The sequence below is a fragment of the Orbilia oligospora genome (genome assembly GCF_000225545.1).
Source record: "Orbilia oligospora ATCC 24927 unplaced genomic scaffold scaffold00097, whole genome shotgun sequence".
NCBI classification, from domain to species: domain Eukaryota; kingdom Fungi; phylum Ascomycota; class Orbiliomycetes; order Orbiliales; family Orbiliaceae; genus Orbilia; species Orbilia oligospora.
In genome coordinates, this window is record NW_011645654.1 from 944,689 (window position 1) to 963,153 (window position 18,465).

General features: G+C 44.6%; 6 protein-coding genes across 6 annotated transcripts; 3 read left to right on the plus strand and 3 right to left on the minus strand.

Annotated features, from left to right (window-relative positions):
• Positions 1–1,447: 1,447 nt before the first annotated feature.
• AOL_s00097g272 (uncharacterized protein) lies at positions 1,448–2,333 on the minus strand (the record flags this gene model as incomplete). The annotated part of the gene is made up of 2 exons (XM_011126105.1): positions 1,448–1,615; positions 1,785–2,333. The coding sequence occupies 2 exons, from the start codon at positions 2,331–2,333 to the stop codon at positions 1,448–1,450; spliced, it is 717 nt and encodes a 238-aa protein (XP_011124407.1).
• A 1,990-nt stretch (positions 2,334–4,323) lies between these two features.
• AOL_s00097g273 (uncharacterized protein) lies at positions 4,324–6,957 on the plus strand (the record flags this gene model as incomplete). Its single annotated transcript, XM_011126106.1, has 3 exons — positions 4,324–4,547; positions 4,786–5,374; positions 5,443–6,957. 3 exons carry the CDS (start codon positions 4,324–4,326, stop codon positions 6,955–6,957), a joined length of 2,328 nt encoding a protein of 775 aa, XP_011124408.1.
• A 642-nt stretch (positions 6,958–7,599) lies between these two features.
• AOL_s00097g274 (uncharacterized protein) lies at positions 7,600–9,499 on the minus strand (the record flags this gene model as incomplete). The annotated part of the gene is made up of 5 exons (XM_011126107.1): positions 7,600–8,663; positions 8,726–8,989; positions 9,068–9,127; positions 9,199–9,349; positions 9,419–9,499. The coding sequence occupies 5 exons, from the start codon at positions 9,497–9,499 to the stop codon at positions 7,600–7,602; spliced, it is 1,620 nt and encodes a 539-aa protein (XP_011124409.1).
• A 2,064-nt stretch (positions 9,500–11,563) lies between these two features.
• On the minus strand, positions 11,564–11,923 carry AOL_s00097g275 (uncharacterized protein; the record flags this gene model as incomplete). Its single annotated transcript, XM_011126108.1, has 1 exon — positions 11,564–11,923. The coding sequence occupies one exon, from the start codon at positions 11,921–11,923 to the stop codon at positions 11,564–11,566; it is 360 nt and encodes a 119-aa protein (XP_011124410.1).
• Positions 11,924–13,849: 1,926 nt separating this feature from the next.
• AOL_s00097g276 (uncharacterized protein) lies at positions 13,850–15,253 on the plus strand (the record flags this gene model as incomplete). Its single annotated transcript, XM_011126109.1, has 5 exons — positions 13,850–14,080; positions 14,144–14,347; positions 14,412–14,808; positions 14,874–15,032; positions 15,102–15,253. 5 exons carry the CDS (start codon positions 13,850–13,852, stop codon positions 15,251–15,253), a joined length of 1,143 nt encoding a protein of 380 aa, XP_011124411.1.
• A 1,124-nt stretch (positions 15,254–16,377) lies between these two features.
• Positions 16,378–18,128, plus strand: AOL_s00097g277 (uncharacterized protein; the record flags this gene model as incomplete). Its single annotated transcript, XM_011126110.1, has 3 exons — positions 16,378–16,684; positions 16,752–16,812; positions 16,898–18,128. The coding sequence occupies 3 exons, from the start codon at positions 16,378–16,380 to the stop codon at positions 18,126–18,128; spliced, it is 1,599 nt and encodes a 532-aa protein (XP_011124412.1).
• Between the last annotated feature and the right edge of the window lie 337 nt (positions 18,129–18,465).

An 18,465-nucleotide genomic window follows, 5' to 3' on the forward strand; every position in this document is an offset into this window, starting at 1 on the left:
AGTTCAAAGATATACCGAGGAGATAATATGATATATTCTTCGAATTCGTGTAAAATATTATAGCTATCTAACAGGTAGCTTTCCGAGCTGCTTGACAGACCTGCAATGCACAACCGGGCTACATTTTATACTCGTCATCCCATGCATGCACCATGCACACAATTGCAATACAAAGTGAAAGAGGAGAAGAGAAAAAAACTCAACCACCCCACGCACGCCGGAAGATTCTTTAATAACCTCATAGGATTCCCATTTCTAACAGTCACCCAGGCGGGATAATGTATATAAAAATAATAAAATAATAAAAATTCGAACAAAAAAAAAGCCGCATCAAGCTAGGAGCTGTCGAAGCTGGGTGAGGGTCCAGGGTGTAGTTGAGGTTAATCCGATGTGGGGAAACGGATACAATTTTCCACGAAACAGATGGCAGGGAACCTTCCGAACCGCGGATTATTGATAATCCGGGATTGATAGTGCTGGTTAATTACTTCCTTTAAAAAATATGAAAATTGATTTAAACTGCATAATAGGATTTTTGGGGTGGAAATACTATTTTTTTGAAGTGTCGGCGGGAGACCGTGGATGTTCGGTGAGTGGACTAATGGTATGCATATGAACATGACAGTGAATCTATACTTCTCGGAGACGCGACATTTTGTGGCCTGATCGGAGCCCTGACATCTGCATCTTCGGATGGGAATTTTTATTCATAATATTAGTTTTCGTATATACAGGGTCTTGTATTTAATTACAAAAATGCAGTGCGTGCTCAATGGCCATATGGGCAGTCAAATCCCAGCTTATAAACCTGGATGCTAAGTGCGAAGTTGAAAGGCCTGGACCAGCTGTGAAGCCCAAACACCTCAGAGTTATATAATCTCCCTTGAATGACAATTTTAAAACATTCCCGGTTTCCATCTTTTGGAAGCCAGATTTTAGTTGTTTTCGGGTATGTACAAAAGATAGTTGAATCGAATTTCTCTTAACTGGTACCGCGGCCACCGGTGCCGGCTACCCAACTTCTTAAAGCTCCCCTGGGTTCAGTTCTCTCGAGATCTATATCACAGCTTGTTAAGCTTCTTAGATAAGATATTAGTTTAAATTCAAACTTTTAACCTTTAAAATTTATAATATAGTATACTCGAAGCAAATTACAAACGCTGACCTACTGCCATCATGGGAAAAATTCACCCTTACCAAACTTGTAAGATACTCTAGAAAAACTTCTCCAATCTATCCGTCCTTCCTGCGATCCAAATCAGTCGCAGGCACTGGTCGACCAATCCGATACGTTGACCTCGTTGAGTTCGAACTAAAGTACTTTGTTTTCGTCGAGTTCGAACTAAGGTACCTTGGCTTCGTCGAGTTCGAACTCATAGTAGGTATGGGTACATAAACCGGACCGTGACCAATGGATAGAGATGCCGTCTCGGTTACATATTTTAACCTAGTTTCTATCTTCAACGAAGTATACAATTTCGTCTCCGTCTTCAATGAAGTATATAATTTCGTCTCCGTCTTCAATGAAGTATATAATTTCGTTTTTGTTTTTGTCATTGTCGCTGTCACTGTCGTTGCATTTGGAGGTGGCGCACATTGATATGGTTTGATGGAACTATCATCGAAATTAATTCGGCCGCAATAAAATTGACAACGAACTTCCCTTTCCTTTAAATTTTCCAAGATGGAAGAAAAAAAGAGGATTGTCAGCCTGTTAGTTTCAATATGTGATTTTTTTTATACCGTTCCGACAAATGATTTAGGAACGGGGAAAAGAGTCTCACATGAATAGTATTCACAGTGCGGTCAGGATCATCTTTATACGACTTCTTATCATCACCATCATATTCAAGTAATTTCCAATCCGTATAAACCCCACAATAAGGTCTCCTATCCTTCGCACCCTCTCCCACGAACGTCGGACCCGCCATCGGTTCAGGATCAGTATTCCATCCCAAGTCTCCAAACCAGAACTGTAAATATTCCCGTCGATGTTGCGGACTGATCACCAACTGTTGAGGCGTACCGGAATTGAATACGCACTCCATTCCCGGATACCCCCTGCAGTTTACGTATACATTATTTGTGATCTGCCTATTTAGCGGGTCCCGTATGTTGGCTGAAATCCAGTCTGTGATCATTCCCTCGCGACTTTCTCGGTATTCGATTTCATAGAGGGTTATTTTGTGCCACATGACTGCGACACTGCATTCTCCGGGAACGTAGTCTTGTGGTACTTCTATGCAAGCCGCGTTTACATGGTTAATTGGAGTGGTTATGAGGGTTGCTAGCGAGCTTAAGAAGGAAGAGATTTTGAACTTTGGGCGTAACATGGTTGAATCCCTGGTGGATATCTGGTATTCAAAAGGTGTAGTGACACAAGTAGTAATTTTTCTCTCGAAGTTTAAACAGCATTGACAACCACATGTCATGAACAGATGATTTGTAGTTAAATATGATAGTGGAAGTGTACAGATATTGGCTTTTAGCTTCTACCGCCTGGATTCGAGGCTAGCTAGGCTTCTAATAACTACTAACGATTTCCCTGTCTACTTGAAACTGTATTGAATTCTTGGAATTCCGTGCCACAGATTCGAGAAATGTTGTATATCTCTGTCGATATCTATCGCTTCATAAATTTATTATATACAGCGTATTGATTAAGCCAAAAAAGACTTTGAACAGACATTGTCAAATATATATACAACACCAACAGAAGTCGTCGCTTCAAATATAATATCCATAGCAGTTTCAAATGGAAATGTTGGCATGCGGTTTTATATTCGATATTTATTAGCGCGCAAAGTCAGCTTGTTTAAACCAACGATATTATATTACCCTGTGGCCCTTACTTGGCTTCACTGACCCTTGAAATCGTAGGTGAAATTACTGGCCAAGTTCGTACTGTAGTAGTAATCAACCGGATCAATCGAACAATGAACTCGAACGGTTGCGCAGCATGGCCAACATTTCAATATGCCAACCCCCTTGGCGCAAGGCTTAATTCTTGTTTTATACGAAGGTTGGTGTTGGCATGGCCTATGATGGTTGAAGGCTTTATTTGTATACTCGATCGATAGCCCAGGCCAGGAGGTCAAGCTAGGTTTAGTAACATCATAGTTTTGCCGATCCAGTAGGCTCGGTATACGAGAACTTAGGTGATTTATTTTGCTTAATCAATAAATTAGCTTTTCTATAAGTTTGATGCATGGTGAGACTAGCCCCGCGCCGCGTCATGATCATGATATCAATATTGTGCAAGACTGATTGGTGATATATCGGCAACTAACTCTAAATATAAAAACCTCGATTATAGATTTATAAGTTAACAGCAGGAGAGAAGTGAGCTCGAGGTGAAAATGGGTATACCGACTTAGGTTAACCAATATAACATTATATAATCATAAATTATAGGGCAAACCAACTGCGCCTTATATCAGTTTTATTCGAACAGCATTCTCCATTGAAAAGAGGTTTGTCCGTAAATAACTTGTGCGACACCGAACGGTGGCCAAAAGAGCGGCGATCAAGCTTCTTGATTGGCTCGCAGCGCAAGGTCCAGGGTATACATGCTAGGTACACAGGAATTAAGATCTGGCAGTTACACAAGCTCAAACTAGTTGGTCTGCCATGGTCCCAATGTACCGTGTGTGCGTACCTGAGCTACTTAAAGGTATACTACGGAGTACGGACATTCCAAAGTTGTATTATATAATACTACCGGTAAATTTGTAAAATGTCGATTGATTTATTCAAGCGAAGGTTTGAACGATCAGGCTCCTTCCAGCCAACCGATCTGACTAACCGGAAACCACTGACGTAATAATAACTGTGATTGTGGCGTCGAGTCGATACATACGTACGCTCAGTCACTTATTTCGGCCGCCTCTCAGCCTTCTGCTCGCACTGCAAAGGAATGGGTTAAAATCTGATAAGAAGATAATTGTAAGAGAAAAAGAGGCTGTCGGGTTTTAGCTAACCCTCTTTCGAAGATTCATCTTCTGAATTGACCACCGGCCACCCTTTCTATTCCCCCTCCCCAACTTCCACATGGCCACACGAAGTATCGATTCCCGAAAAATATCTCGCCAACCGAAAAAGAAACCCGTCCAGTCCCAACCCCAGTCTAAATAATAGTAGTGAATCTCCCAAAGTCTCGTACGACGTGTGTGCTTGTGTGTGTGTGTATACCTATACCTGCATACGTAACAGGACCCTCGGGAGAACTACCAAAGGGAAGGGTTTCGCTGCACTGTACTGGGACATAAGTTCAAATTTCAAAACCGGAAACCCGTTGAAATCCCCCAGCGAGCCGGCGGCGATATGCAGAATCCAATCCCTGCTACCGCTGCTGTTGCTGTTCCAGCTTCTACTTCTGATTTGAATGTGGAGTTCTGGGCGGGACCGTCGCGACCTCAACCGCGTCGATACAACAAGTCCACAGATTGGCAACCCCACAAGTCATACATCCTACGAAAGAGATCTGAAAATGTACCATTAGATGAGATCGTGAAACTATTGAAGTCCGAGAGGAAGCTGGATGTCGAGTAAGTTTTATTTAATTATAACATCATCGATATTGTCGTTCGGGTACGCGAGTGGGTCAAAAAATCTCGCTTCACCCCGTGCCGACATAACCGTGGGCTCTCACACGCGGGCCTCCATCCAAAGAAGGAGAAGAAGAACGGGAGGAAGAAGAAGAAGCAACCCTATACAAATCGCATAAGTTGAATTATCGGAACAAGAAAGTTCCCATGCTGAAATTCTGTTCTGTGTCCTAACTAGGCTCCACCAATTAAAGCACGTGTTGAGAACTTGGAACTCCACGGTGCGTATTAATGCCACTCGTCGGCGCTACATTGTAAGCAAGACCTTGCAGCGACGGGCGGCCGGGAAGCAAAGGACTGTATTCAAGTATGCGGAAACCGGGGAGAAGATTCCAGATGATAAAGTGGATAAGGTGCTGAAACGGTACAAGAATGAAGCACAAGGTCAGTCTGTATTTTTCTGTCCGGCCGAGGGTAGTTCCGGCGTCCTGGGTCATGCAGCTTCGATTGGACGGTTTGAAATGAGTTCATGCATGAAAATCGATCTTGCCCTAACCTTTGCATGGGAAAAGATTAAGTACCGTCCGCTAACCGGTTTTTTACACATTCCAGGCCCAAATGAAGACGAACAAATCGATCTCATTGCCCAGACCCCGAGTGCTTCAAGCGTAAGCTCCAAAACTGCGGTGGAAGAGGACCATATCACTCCTCTTCAAAAAGCTGCAGCAAGATGGCTTCAAGAAGACAGTACTACAACTCCAATAGAGGAGGCCATGATGGCCATGAGCCTCATTGGTGGTGAAACTGCAATTCCTGACTTATACCAAGTAAGCTGGAAATCTGCACAATCTCGACATTGAACCAAATCGGCTCAAGTGCTAACACATATTTCTAGTTGATTGATGAATCCGTGCCCGAGATCCCCACGGAGACCCTCCAAGGGGCGGACCCGGACAATGCCCAAACAACCACGCCGGGTCCGAGTGAACCCGCAAATGATTCTAATTCCCCCTCGGGCGCACCTACTGAAACCCGTCCTCCACCCGAGGACCCTTCTGTCATAAACGCTGCAATGGAAGACCATGTAGAGCAAGGTCAAGCATTCTCCCTAGACCTATCATCTGGCTTCCACCAAGCCACAGCAGTCCTGCGTCCTATCTGTACGGCCTGGATAGAAAGAGTCAAGCGAAACGCCATATGCATCGTGTCAGAGCAGCCATTAGACCCAGAACCTACAATCGAAGAAATAGAAAAAATAGGCTACACCCCTACAGAGTCCATAGAGCCTTTACCTCCAGGAGTATGTACTAGCGTTTTAAAATATCTAGACGATCCAGACCCCCTCCCCGATCGAGGTCACGAAATGCTGAGTATGAACTGGGACCCCGTTTCCAAAATCTACTTGAGCGTCCTCCCAGCGTTCTGGGGTCTTTTCGCAGGAACTTCCGCCTTCGAAACTACAAAGTTATATCTAGACGATGTCGCCCGAATATTCTACCTCCCAACTCTTGTCACAAAATATGGTCCAGGTCACTACTTCGTAACTCGTGCGATGCAAAGCTTCGGCATGTGTTTAGGTCTAGTATGCCATCCTCAAGTCTCCGCTGAAATCCTAGAAATAGCTGTTCGCGCTTTCGATAAATTGGACATGAAGCTCCACCAACATGCACTGGATACCTTCTACCAACTCGCCCAAGTCCTCCCGTTCAGTCCCAACGGTCCTCTAGCTACCCGGCTAGTTCAATTCTTCCACCAAAGATGCCTAGTCCGCTACGGCCGTGGTCACGGCCGCACAATCTCCGCGTTAGCATTAATGGCCCGCCTTCTAATAAACCAAAACCTCAAACCAATCGCCATAACCATCATCAACGAAGCGAACAAAACAATCTCCGAGACCCAAGAAGTCGAAAAGACGTCAAAGCAATACGCCGACGCTCTCCGAGATCTCGGAAAGGCAGAGTTCTACGCAGGATTAACCCATAAATCCACAAAGACACTAACCGACGCCCTCGCACGAAACGATGATCTAGAACATCGTGCCCCCGATTCCTCACATTTATCATTTTTGTTAGGAATGATCCACGGCCATTTACAACAGTGGGAAAGCTCGATTATGTTTTTGAGGAGGAGTACTTTTTACCGATCCGATACCTTTGGAGAATTACATCGTGCGACGGGGAGTTCGATGGAGGCTTTGACTAGTATGTGCGAAAGGAGGGGTCTGGTGTTGTATGAAAATCCGGTGTTGGATATGTTGGAGAAGTTGTTCAAGATGTATGAAAATAGGTTTGGAGAGGATCATCAGAGGACTTGGAATGCGTGGGTGAAGTATGGGTCTGCTATGATGGTGAAGAAGATCACGGAGGATAGGAATGCGCCTATAAATAGGGATATTGTTGAAGTTATTTAGATCGCTCCTCGGGTTGGACGTCTTGACGTAAGTATTTGTTTGTGAAGCAATTGTGATTTTTATATTTTGGTACATGCATGAGTAGGGCGGTATACACATATAGGTAGTAGTTAATGAGGTCTTATACAATGAGTAGAACAGGTCGTTCTATAGATGAATATATAATATAATGAAATCACTAAGGTCCCAGTAATCTAGGTTAGAGGAACAGTCTGACCCTTTCGGCTGCTGTATGTTAAGCAGTGGCCTGGCAGGAAAATTCCTTAAAACTAATATTTTGCGTTCTTAGGGAAGGTGTATCAAGCTAAAACCATGAGATTACCTATGTATTCTAATATTCGAAAGATCTTGCTGTAGGTTTATCTACCACTGCTTATGAGATAATGATAAAAGTGAAACTACGCTCAAACCGAAAATGAAAATATGTATAGAAAAGCTTAGTTTCGTATTGGGAAAAACTCTTCTGTAATTAATGTAATTTAACAGAAACTAGAACAATAGTAAGCAATACGATACAATACACCCGTTTCCCATGTATGCAAAACAACGATAAGTAATCGGAAAAGTAAAAACAAAACCCTCAACTTAATCACAGATAAGAAAAAGAAAGACAAGAAATTAATCCAATAAGCTCATCAGAATTCAAGCCTCGATCTTTTTGAATTGCAAAAAAGGCCCGGTAGTTTCTGCCGTGAGCTGGTCTTTAGTTTCGAACTCAGTGTGCCCGGGAATGACATCAGCTTGGCCGACACCGCGCTTGCTTTCATCGACTCGGATTTCAAAACTATAGATGATCCTGGCGAGAGTAAGGGTAAGTTCCATATTGGCCAGTGGACGGCCAATACAGCCACGAGATCCAATCTGAAAGGGAATCCAAGCAGATTTAGCCGCAGCCACAGCTTCAGCGCCAACAATATTTTCATCCCAGCGGTCTGGGTTGAATACATGAGGATCGTGGAAGTAATCTGTGTGATGGTGGATAGAGTAGACTGGAACTCCACAATCGGTACCCGCAGGGATGGTAACTCCTTGAACAACATGGTCGACTGCCGCTTCACGCCAGAGGATACCACCAACTGGAGAACTCATTCTCAAAGCTTCTTCAATAACGTGCTTGAGATAGGAACAGGAGTTGATCTTTTGACCTGGCCAGATTTCATCTTCGGATGAGAAAGTCGTGCGAAGTTCGGTACGGAGCTTGTTCAGAATAACAGGGTTACGACTGAGGTAATAGAGAGCACCAGAGAGTGATGTCGAAGTCGTATCGGAGCCAGCGATAATCAAGACACGGGCTTCTCCCCAGACATCACTAAGACTGAGATGTTCACCTGTTTCTGGATCGGTAGCGGCAAGAATCCAACCGAGAATATCCTTGTTAGGGACACCTTGGGCCTTGACGATATCCTCACCAGCAGTTTTCGCGGCTTCCTGGGCGGTCCTCTCTCTAGTCAACTTTGCACTAAGAGCTAAGAACGCCTTAATGTTCTTTAGATCTTTCAAACTCAGGAAGAGAAGACGGAACAAGCCTCGGATCTTGAAAAGAATATTATTCTTGCCAAAGACGGGGAGGTGAACCATAACGCCCACGCTACGGCTGGCTGAAATAATGGCATCGATGACATACGACAAACCACTCTCATCCTCAAGGATTTTGAATGGTTGTCCGAACACCAAAGCACCCATAACGTCAAAGGTCAGACCAGCGCCTCAAAACTTGTTAGTTATTGTAAACTACCTTCTTAGCTAGCTGACTAACAATAGAACTTACAGAGACGAGACATATTCTTGGATGCACCCCAGCCATCAGCTCCGGCTTCCTTGGTGAGGATCTCAAGGAACTTGTCGATACGTTCCTGGACAATGGGTTCGTAGCTACGAAGAGCTGCATCGCTAAACCCATGTGACATGATTCTCCTTCGCTTCCCATGGAAAGATTTGTCGATGGATGTGAAGAGACTGAAAACGTTCCCACTTAGAAGCAGGGCTCGATAACCAGCGGACTTGCGGAGAGGCTTTGTTGCACCATAAATATCTAAAGCCCTCGAGAATACCTGAAGTTAGCTATCCACTGTTTCTGACAGATGCAAGGCGACGGAAGTTAGAAGGTTACCTTTGACAGCAGTGGCAGAGTTGAAGGAAACACGATTTGGACCGTACCGAATAACAGGACCTATATCATTTGGATGAACACGTTAGTTCAAATTTATTGCTACCCAAAATATCGATTCTACTAGTACTAACCATATTTTTTGTGAAGCTCGTAGAGATGATAGTGGTGTCGTCCAGTCCAGGCATGATACCCGCCATAGAGGTCTGTGATACGCGCAAAGAAAGGGCCAGGGAGTGAAGCCAGTGGGTGGAAGTAGAAATAGTAGATGGATTGGATAGCGACCTAAGAATGTCAGTTATAAACTCCATCGCTTTTAAGACGTCGAAGCTAGGTACTTGTCGCAATACTTACATATCCAGCAAGAACCGAGAAGGCTACAAGAATGGACGGAAGGACTAAGTCCTTGTCGAAACCGACAACCTGGGCAATCATTGCTGTAGTCGTTGGTACCTACCTAGGTACTGATCACCTAATTTGAGGTAGCACAAACGTTAAACCCAGCCAAGATATCAGCCAGAGCGAAGCAACGGCAACCCAAACGACAGCAAGTCAAAGAACGAGCCGAAGTAGACACCAAGGAGCAAATACAACTACAAGAGCTGGAACTCAAAGGAAAGGATTGAGGTCGGTCGACGGAGGTTTGAAGATGTTGTTTATGTTATTGTTGAAAATAGAAGGAGGAGAAAGGAAGGAGGAAAAAAAATTGGAGGTCGAAGCAAGCAAGTTGAATTTTGCGTCGACAGTGTGCAGCCATGCTCTGCAAGGGAAACGGCTCGGTGCGCCAAACTTTATGTACGGGGCTGTCCCAGCTGCCCATAAAGGACACCCGCATTCGCGGAATGGGAAGCTTCGTATGCATCCCAGCTGGGGCTGCTGATCGTTCGAATTGAGACAGCTGTGTGGCTATATAACGCACTATCAAGATGCGGGTGTTTAACAAGACCTCGATCCCAGCATGCAGTTAATATATTCGCCATGCCCGCAGGAGAACCCCTTGGCGAATATCGATATCATGTCACCCGTACATGTCATTCGAGGAACTTGCAGCTACAACCTTCAGAGCCTCTCTATGTATGCACATTGCATATCCGGATTGAGCGTTATCGTCAATATCGACATTCCGACAGAACTTGAGCCTGGCATTCAGGTGTTCCTGTGTTGCGCCAGAGCATTCATTCAGGTCCACAGGTTTCTTAGAATCAAAATGTGATACTTATAAACATAAAGCTGACTAGTCATAATACATATACATGTACATGTGACGGGCTGCTTGAAGAAGTATCGATGCTTTTATAAATTTATCAAATGCAGCTAGCTGCCTCAGGGCTCATCATTAAAAAATATGCAGGTTCAGCCCACGGCTATCTCCACCCTTGGAGATGCTGTGGTTGCACCTTGACCAACCTTGGCGGGGTCCCGCATGTGAATTAGAAAGATGGCGATTGGGCTGGCGTAATCACCCACCCAATTCACTTTTTTCAATTAGAGACTTCAACCAGGTCTATGGGTAATATCTTCCACTCGAAACCTCTCTTTCTCGAAGACTTTTAGACTTTAGACTTTTACCATCTTTATCATTTATCACTTAACTCTTTTTTTGTTCAGACGGATGCTCCACGCGATCTCGAGATCTTGCGGCACCTCGGCACGGGAAACCAAGATTGTATAGCCGAGACACGTTCCCCAGCTAGCCAGCCCAAAATGCGAACTATATATCCCGACCTGCCTAAGCTAAGTGCTGAGGACTCCCAAGCCTAACCGCGAATATTTCTGCAATGACAGTCGAATTTTCTATCACGTAATCGGCCCTGTGCGGCTGGGGCTGCGCCAAGTTGTTTTTGTAATGCAACATGTGTGCCAGCTGCAGCCAGGCGAGGTATCAACTTTTTGGGGGGTTGGACCAAGCTTAAGCCTGATATCTGGTGGCTGACGCCAATATCCAGGCTTTAAATGGTACCGAGCTTTGACGACTTGAACATCCTTTGTCTTGTGCGCTACTGTGTGATTAGAACCATTTGTCAACAATTTTTTGACTTATGACTTTGCGGGGCGGATTAGCTTAATGGTTAGCGCTTATACTTACATTACGATAAGCTTAGCGACTTCAATACTCCAGGCCTAGGCACGGATCGATACCTACTTCGAGCCTCCAACCTTTGGGTTTTGAGGCGTGTATGTGTACAGACGATTTACATTCAATTTTAGGTAGCAGTGCAAAATATAGTCAAGCACAAGAGTGCCATCAACCTGATTAACGCTAACTATATCAGACAAACTATACATCGTATTGATATTGTCGGATCATACGTATATACATACTTGCATAATATTATAATGCGCTCTAGAGCTGGGATTATTATCAATTATTGTCAATTGTCTGAAAAGACACAGAAACTGACCTCATACAGTGCATCCATCTCGGCACCTATCATATCCGATAACGAGCGAAAAGACGAACGAAAGAATTCGCTGTCTCCTAAAGTTTGCCCATGTTCGCTATATCAAACGAAACATATTATCCTTGACGCCTCGACGAAGTCCTACGAATTTCCCGCCTTCCATCTCAATTGAGCATTCTCCTCCACCATCAATATCCCGCATTGACATCCTTAACGCTTCATCAGCTTCTGCTACCGAAAGTTTTTTGACTTCAGGCTTCGATTTGTCGTTTGATTTTTCGGTAGGGTTTACTTGTTGAGGTTTGCTTGCTTCGTTCTCGGATATTTGAGACTTATATCTTCGCTGGATTTGCTCCGATATGCGTGTCGGTACACAACTCTGATGTCCGGGTCGCGAGAGTGCGGCTCTTTGCAATGAATGAAGACTTTTCTGGAAGTTTATATTTCTCGTCGCCATGTTGTATATTATTCGTCCGCCTAGGCTCCGAGACTGGAGCGCTGTATGCAGCTCTGTACGCTTCTCTAAGAACGATAACGAAGCCCAGGCCCAAGACTCAGGCAAGTATGCAAGCAACCGCGTACTTAAAGTATGAATTGATTTAATATCTCGATCACCACATGAATGAAGACCATGGATATACCGTGCAGCGTCGGGTTTGATATGACGTCGGCTATGTCGTACAAAGTACCTTCCTTCTAACCCGGTGGCGAACCGGAGCCTTTTGCAGTCTCGTAACCAAACTGTGCTTTTGCTAGTTTAGAAATACAACAGGTCCCAACACATCTTGCAATCTTGATTCTCACATACTTAGCGGTACGTCTAGTCGGGGCGACCAATCCGATATATAGCACTATGCATACGATCCTGTAAACCAGGCTCTCGGGATCGTTTAGACCATAAAAGTCGTCAGCTGACCGCTCCATGATAGAATACCCCTGGGTTATAGAGACAGGATCGCCCATACCTGGACTCGTCTGTGTAACCTGCGCTAGCTTCCACGCCCGAAGCCTTGAGACTCCCAAAAAAACCTCATGTAAAGGGGCAAGAGGCCTTTGCCGATTTATCTAGCTAAATAATTACAAGTAGGGATGTTTATATTCTATGAGTTGAAAAGTAGTATAATCTATATAAGGAGTTATTGACAGTATCTCGATTGGGGATGTCGATTCATAGCTAAATACGAGGAGACTGAGATGCAAAAAAGTCGTCTTAGAGAGTATTCCTATACATTTGTACCCTCAAATGGATGCCATATAAGGAACTAACGGAAAGCAAAATGCTCCTCTAAACCAAAAACATATAATCCCATACTTCTATAATGGCCGGATTTCTCCAAGTCGATCAACAACCTATAATTTACTTCGCAACGTTAACAACAACACATATGGCTAGCCGCAAGATTGCAACAGACCGATACATCACAGTCAAAGCCTGCGTCAGACGTCGGGCTATCTGAAGGTGGTAGACTTCCCAAACAGGTAATTTTATGATATACGAAACTACGGTAGATGCTGTACATGGTGATGACCCGGAGTCATGTAGCCCGTAGCCTAAGTTTCTGAGAGTTAGCCTGAATCAATCCTCGCGCTGAATTGACGGATCCGCGGACAGCATCGGATCAGGGTGCGGGGACGGAACCGGACAATCTGCGTGTTCCTGCATCCCTTCAGATCATTTGTGGTTCGAAGCTATTCGAAAGCTAGGATCTACTTGCAATCCTAGCTTACAATCCCCATATCGAGATCGGAACAATTCGATCCGAAAGCTCGCACTGTACCACAGCGAAACCAGGATTTTGAGCAATTGTGTTGACGGCTAAAGTCCCAGAACAAGGTAAGAATCCTTACCAGGTAGCGAAGTGATTAAAGCCTGGAATGGGACTCGGAAATACATTTTGCCTTTACTCGTCACACATAAGGTTCGGCGGTGGGTGTGGCGTCCTTGTCTTCGACTTGTCTGAGCTTGTTCTCTGTCATATTCCCCACAGCACGTCTCGGAAAAGACTTCGCTTCGAAGCTTTTATGCATTGGCGTTCGTTCATCCAGCGGAACATGTAGGCTAACGGCTACATAAGAGGCCAATCTTCCGCCTTAGCCTACTCAAGCCTCGGCTTCAGTCTCGCCGGTTCCACAACCGAGATTGGCGTTTTTTTGGCGATACTACGACAGGAATTCTATGATTTAGTAGAGTGTGGACTTTAGCGACAGATTCAACGTTACGAAGAAGGATCCGGAGACAGAGGACTGCCTGATTCATCATTATGACGGGAAAACTTTGTATAGGTGCCAGCACTCGGAGGAAGCCTATAAATATGGCAGTTCCCATGTACTCAACCTCGTTGTACCTCAGGTGAACCAACTGTTTCCGCTCTCATAGTCCGATATGAAGCTCCAGACGGCACTATCGATTTTGGCCGCCATTCAGGCGGTCGCAGTATCTGCCCTTCCCGCTGTCGAGAAACGGGCCCCCAACCATGCTGCCTTCAGTAGACCGGTTGGAAGACTCTTCGAGATCGACGAGAAGGTTCAATACTTCATGGGAACCAATACATACTGGATTGGATTCTTGACAAACGACAATGATATCGATTTGGTTATGAAGCACTTGAAACAGGTATAATTGGGATATGCCACTTTAATTCGCTACTTCGCCGCTGACATGATTGTTCTGGAATAGTCGAAAATGAAGGTCCTTCGTGTCTGGGGATTTAACGACGTAAACTCTCTTCCGGAGCCAGGAACCGTCTACTACCAGGCTTTGATTCCTGGACAAGAGCCATACATCAACCTTGGACCCGATGGTCTCCAACGTTTGGATGTCGTCGTTCATAAGGCCGTTCACTACGGTATCAAGTTGATTATTCCCTTTATCAACAACTGGGTATGTTGATAACTTCTCGAAACTAAGATATCGATATTTGGATTAGTCTAACTTTATACTTTAGGGCGACTACGGTGGAATCCAAGCCTACGGTAACTACTTCGGTACCAACGCGACCAACTGGTACACATCTGCCCCTGCACAGGCTCAGTACCGAAAGTACATTAAGGCCGTCGTCCGACGATACAAGCACTCCAACGCTATTTTCGCATGGGAATTGGGTAACGAGCCCCGATGCAAGGGATGCTCAACCGATATCATCTACAACTGGGCCAAGTCGACTAGCGAGTATATCAAATCCTTGGATAGCAGGCACATGGTCACTCTCGGTGACGAGGGTTGGTTGGTTTCTGGCGGCGATGGTGCATATCCTTACCAAGGAGGTGAGGGAGTCGACTTTGAGAGGAATTTGGGCATTGAAACTCTGGACTTTGGCACTTTCCACCAGTGGCCACATGCATGTGAGTACCTGAACGAATGAATAGTGAAGTGAAAGAGAGAGTTTCTGACGAAAAGTGATATATAGGGAGCATGCCTTACGAATGGGGTTCGCAATGGATCAAGGAACACGACGAAATCGGCAAGAAGCTTGGTAAGCCCGTTATTCTCGAAGAGTACGGCGACATCTCCGACAACCATACCGCAACAAGATTGCCTTGGCTAGATACTGTCTACTACGATACTAGTAAGTCGATTCAAATCATATAAACCTGCCTTGGTATATTTTAACGCTCATACTAACGCTTCATCGTAGAAATTGCTGGAGATATGTACTGGCAATACGCTGATTTCTTGTCTGATGGCCCATCACCGGACGACGGAAATGCTGTTTACTACGGCACGCCAGAGTACAAGCCATTGGTTATCGACCATGCCGCTCGTATGGTTGCCAAACCTGTGGTGTAGTTTACAAGGCGGATGATTCATCATATCAAGCCCAAATGTATCACTACGTAAAATTGTACAGTAAATAATTGCAGTCTCTTAAGGATAAATATAATTGCCATGACGTCAAAAGTTTACGTTTTTTAATGCCTTGCATTAAGAAGAGGGATTTTGCCAATCCTTCGCATTTCATCGATCCTAACTTGTTGCCAAATAGGCTGTCTTGACTAAATGGCTCATGCCTCGTATTAATATTATTATTATAATATTTTAATATGAAATATCGGAATATCGACGGTTTAGCCATGGCGGCAGCTGATTTAAGGAGCTCAGGAAAGGGTTTTTTCTTATTGGGTATTGTTAGTTTGTGGTTCTAAATACAAATCGAAACTCGATAGGAGGTCACTGGGTACCATGGGTGTCTGCATCTGGTTTAAGCGGTCCCCGCGGCCTCCGTACCGAGTCTTGCCTCGTACAAACCCAGCGTTCTGTGCAACCAATTGCAGCGTGCTCTTTACATTTAACAACGTCATCTTACGGCTGAAACAATCCCAGTCCTGATATCCCGATGGCAGCTCTATGAGAAATAAAGCTGTAACTGAAAATCCTCGTAAATTTCCCATTCTTTTTCCTTTTAGATCAGATCGAGCGAGTATTAATATATTAGATAGTGAATTAATTGAAGCCTGGCGTCGAGGCTCGCGCTCGGGTTCAATTGCAGCTCCACAGCAGAGCAGCTATGCCGCAGAACGCCAACAAAAACAACGCAAATAGTGTATCTAGTCCACAAGTTAAGTGTTACTGTGTGCCACAAACCGGCGGCCATCAAATTCACAGCTATCACAGCCTGGTAAAATGCAATAACTTTGTGCAAATTTACATTAAATGCACGGGATCACTATGACTCAAAATTTCGATTTATTCAATTTCTAACCCCGTAGATAACGGGCAAAATCGGGATGCTCACATTACGAGATGAAAATGTCGGCGAAAAAGGGTTCCGACTAACTCAAAATCTGACATCGCTTCGGCTCTCCGTCTACAATCCCAGAACCAACCTATCAGGAAAACCAAGTATATAATAAAGCGGCTCTGTCTGGACATTAATCCTCTCTTAAGCTTGCCAAACCACCCATACATCAAAAATGGCTTCCTACTTCCCCAATATCACTTTGGGAAACTTGCCCCAGCAACTCCTTCAGCATATTCAATCGCTCTCTACGGGCGACTTGCTTCAATATGCACTCATCGCTGGCGGTGCATCTGTGTTTTCTTGTGTCTTTGTTTATATTCCCGTGCGGTTTATATATCGAGTCTATTTCCATCCGTTAGCTGGTATCCCGGGACCAAAGTTCCAGTTAATCTCGTTGTATTTTTCCCGGGTATACTGGACGACAAACGGGAACAAAGGAACATTCTTGTTCAGATTACAGGGTTGGCATGAAAAATATGGTATTTTCCTTTCCTGCCCGTTCGTCTCTTTGGGATAGAGTAACTTATTGTCCACGGATTGATATAGGGCCGATTGTTAGAACGGCACCGAATATGATCCACTTCAATGATATAGATACCTACAATCAGTATGTAATTATCCAAGCCCTTAAATGTCCCAAGAATGGGCTATCTTTGCTCAGAAACCAGGGGAAATCTAATACGATTTCTTAGAATTTTCAAAGTGGGCACAAAATATCCCAAATCAGCAACACTCTATACGAACCTGACGACCCAGGGCTCTCTGCTCAACATCACGGATTTCCATGAGGCCCATCTCCGACGAGGCGCGCTGCAGCCATATTTTTCAAAACAATCTGTTAGAAGACTAGAGGGTCTCATCAACTCAAAAGTTTCCAAATTCCTCGATCGTCTCGATGGTATGGATACGATCAATATCAGTAGAGGATTTAGATGTCTTGCCTGTGACGTCATAACAACATACTCATACGAGCAGTGTTTCGAGGCCCTTGAAGATCCGGCATTTGCGCCGGATTGGCTTCTGGCATTTGAATCGCTGCTCGACATCCCGCCTTTCGCTGAGATATTTCCTCCTTTGATGATTTTCCTCACTTGGTTCTTCGAGAAACTAGATAGAGCTACTATTCGCAAGATTTCGCCAAGTGTATCGGCTGTACTAGATTTTACAGACCAGTGCAGCACAGCCGTCAGAAGGCAGAAGAGTCGATGGGATGCGGGAGAAAAAGATATGGTCACTATTTTCGCGCAATTATTCCAGGACGACCCGAAGAAAGGAAGAAAAGCATCAACAGATTCAGAACTAGGGGCTGATGCGCTATTAACCGTTTCTGCTGGTATGGATACATTGGGGCATACTTTGACACAAGCAACATACTATTTAGTCAAAAACCCTGATATCCAAAGCAAGTTGCTTTCTGAACTCAAGACGGTAATGAAAAACCCTAGGGACGACGTAAGCGAAGAAGCGTTGGAACACCTCCCGTTTCTGCAAGCTTGCTTAAAGGAATCGCTCCGATTCGCCCATGGCGCTCCGGGACCTTTACCAAGAGACGTACCTCCGAGCGGTGCGACAATTATGGGCCACTATCTGCCCCCTGGAACAATTACTTCAACTTCACAGTACTTTTACCACACTAACCCAGATATATTTCCTGAACCGCTAAAATTCAATCCGGAACGATGGCTGGCAGAGGACACAAGAGAGCAAGAGAAATACTTCGTGCCGTTCAGCCGAGGCGCAAGGGTGTGTATTGGGCTGAATTTAGCATGGGGTGAACTGTCCCTGACATTGGCAAGATTGGTCAGGAGATATGAAGTAAGTTTTTCAGACGAGTTTAAGGAAGAAAATATGCAATGGAAAGCCTTGTTTGTTCCAATCACGAAGGGTCCTTTGCTAGTCAATGTGAAGGAAAGGCGAGAGTAGAAGCTTCAGCGCCGGGGCGGATAACTGAAACTCGAATGCAACGTTCACCATGGCCACTCCTTCACAACTGTACGTCTGTTCTATTTCTTATGTATACAAAGTACGTAGTTAGTCTCTTCTCTTTTGAATCTATCGATCCCCGCAACTTTTGATGTATAACTAAGGCATCAATCTACCTTTTGTAAGTAGCTATAGACAATCTATTCTCATACCAGATAAATTTGCCCAGAAATAGAAAGTTCAGAAGAAGATCAGAAAGGAACATTCGCGGTGGCAGCCTATGTATTGAGATTCCTTCTCAACATGTACTTGCCCACCAACAAAATTGGTCTCGTAG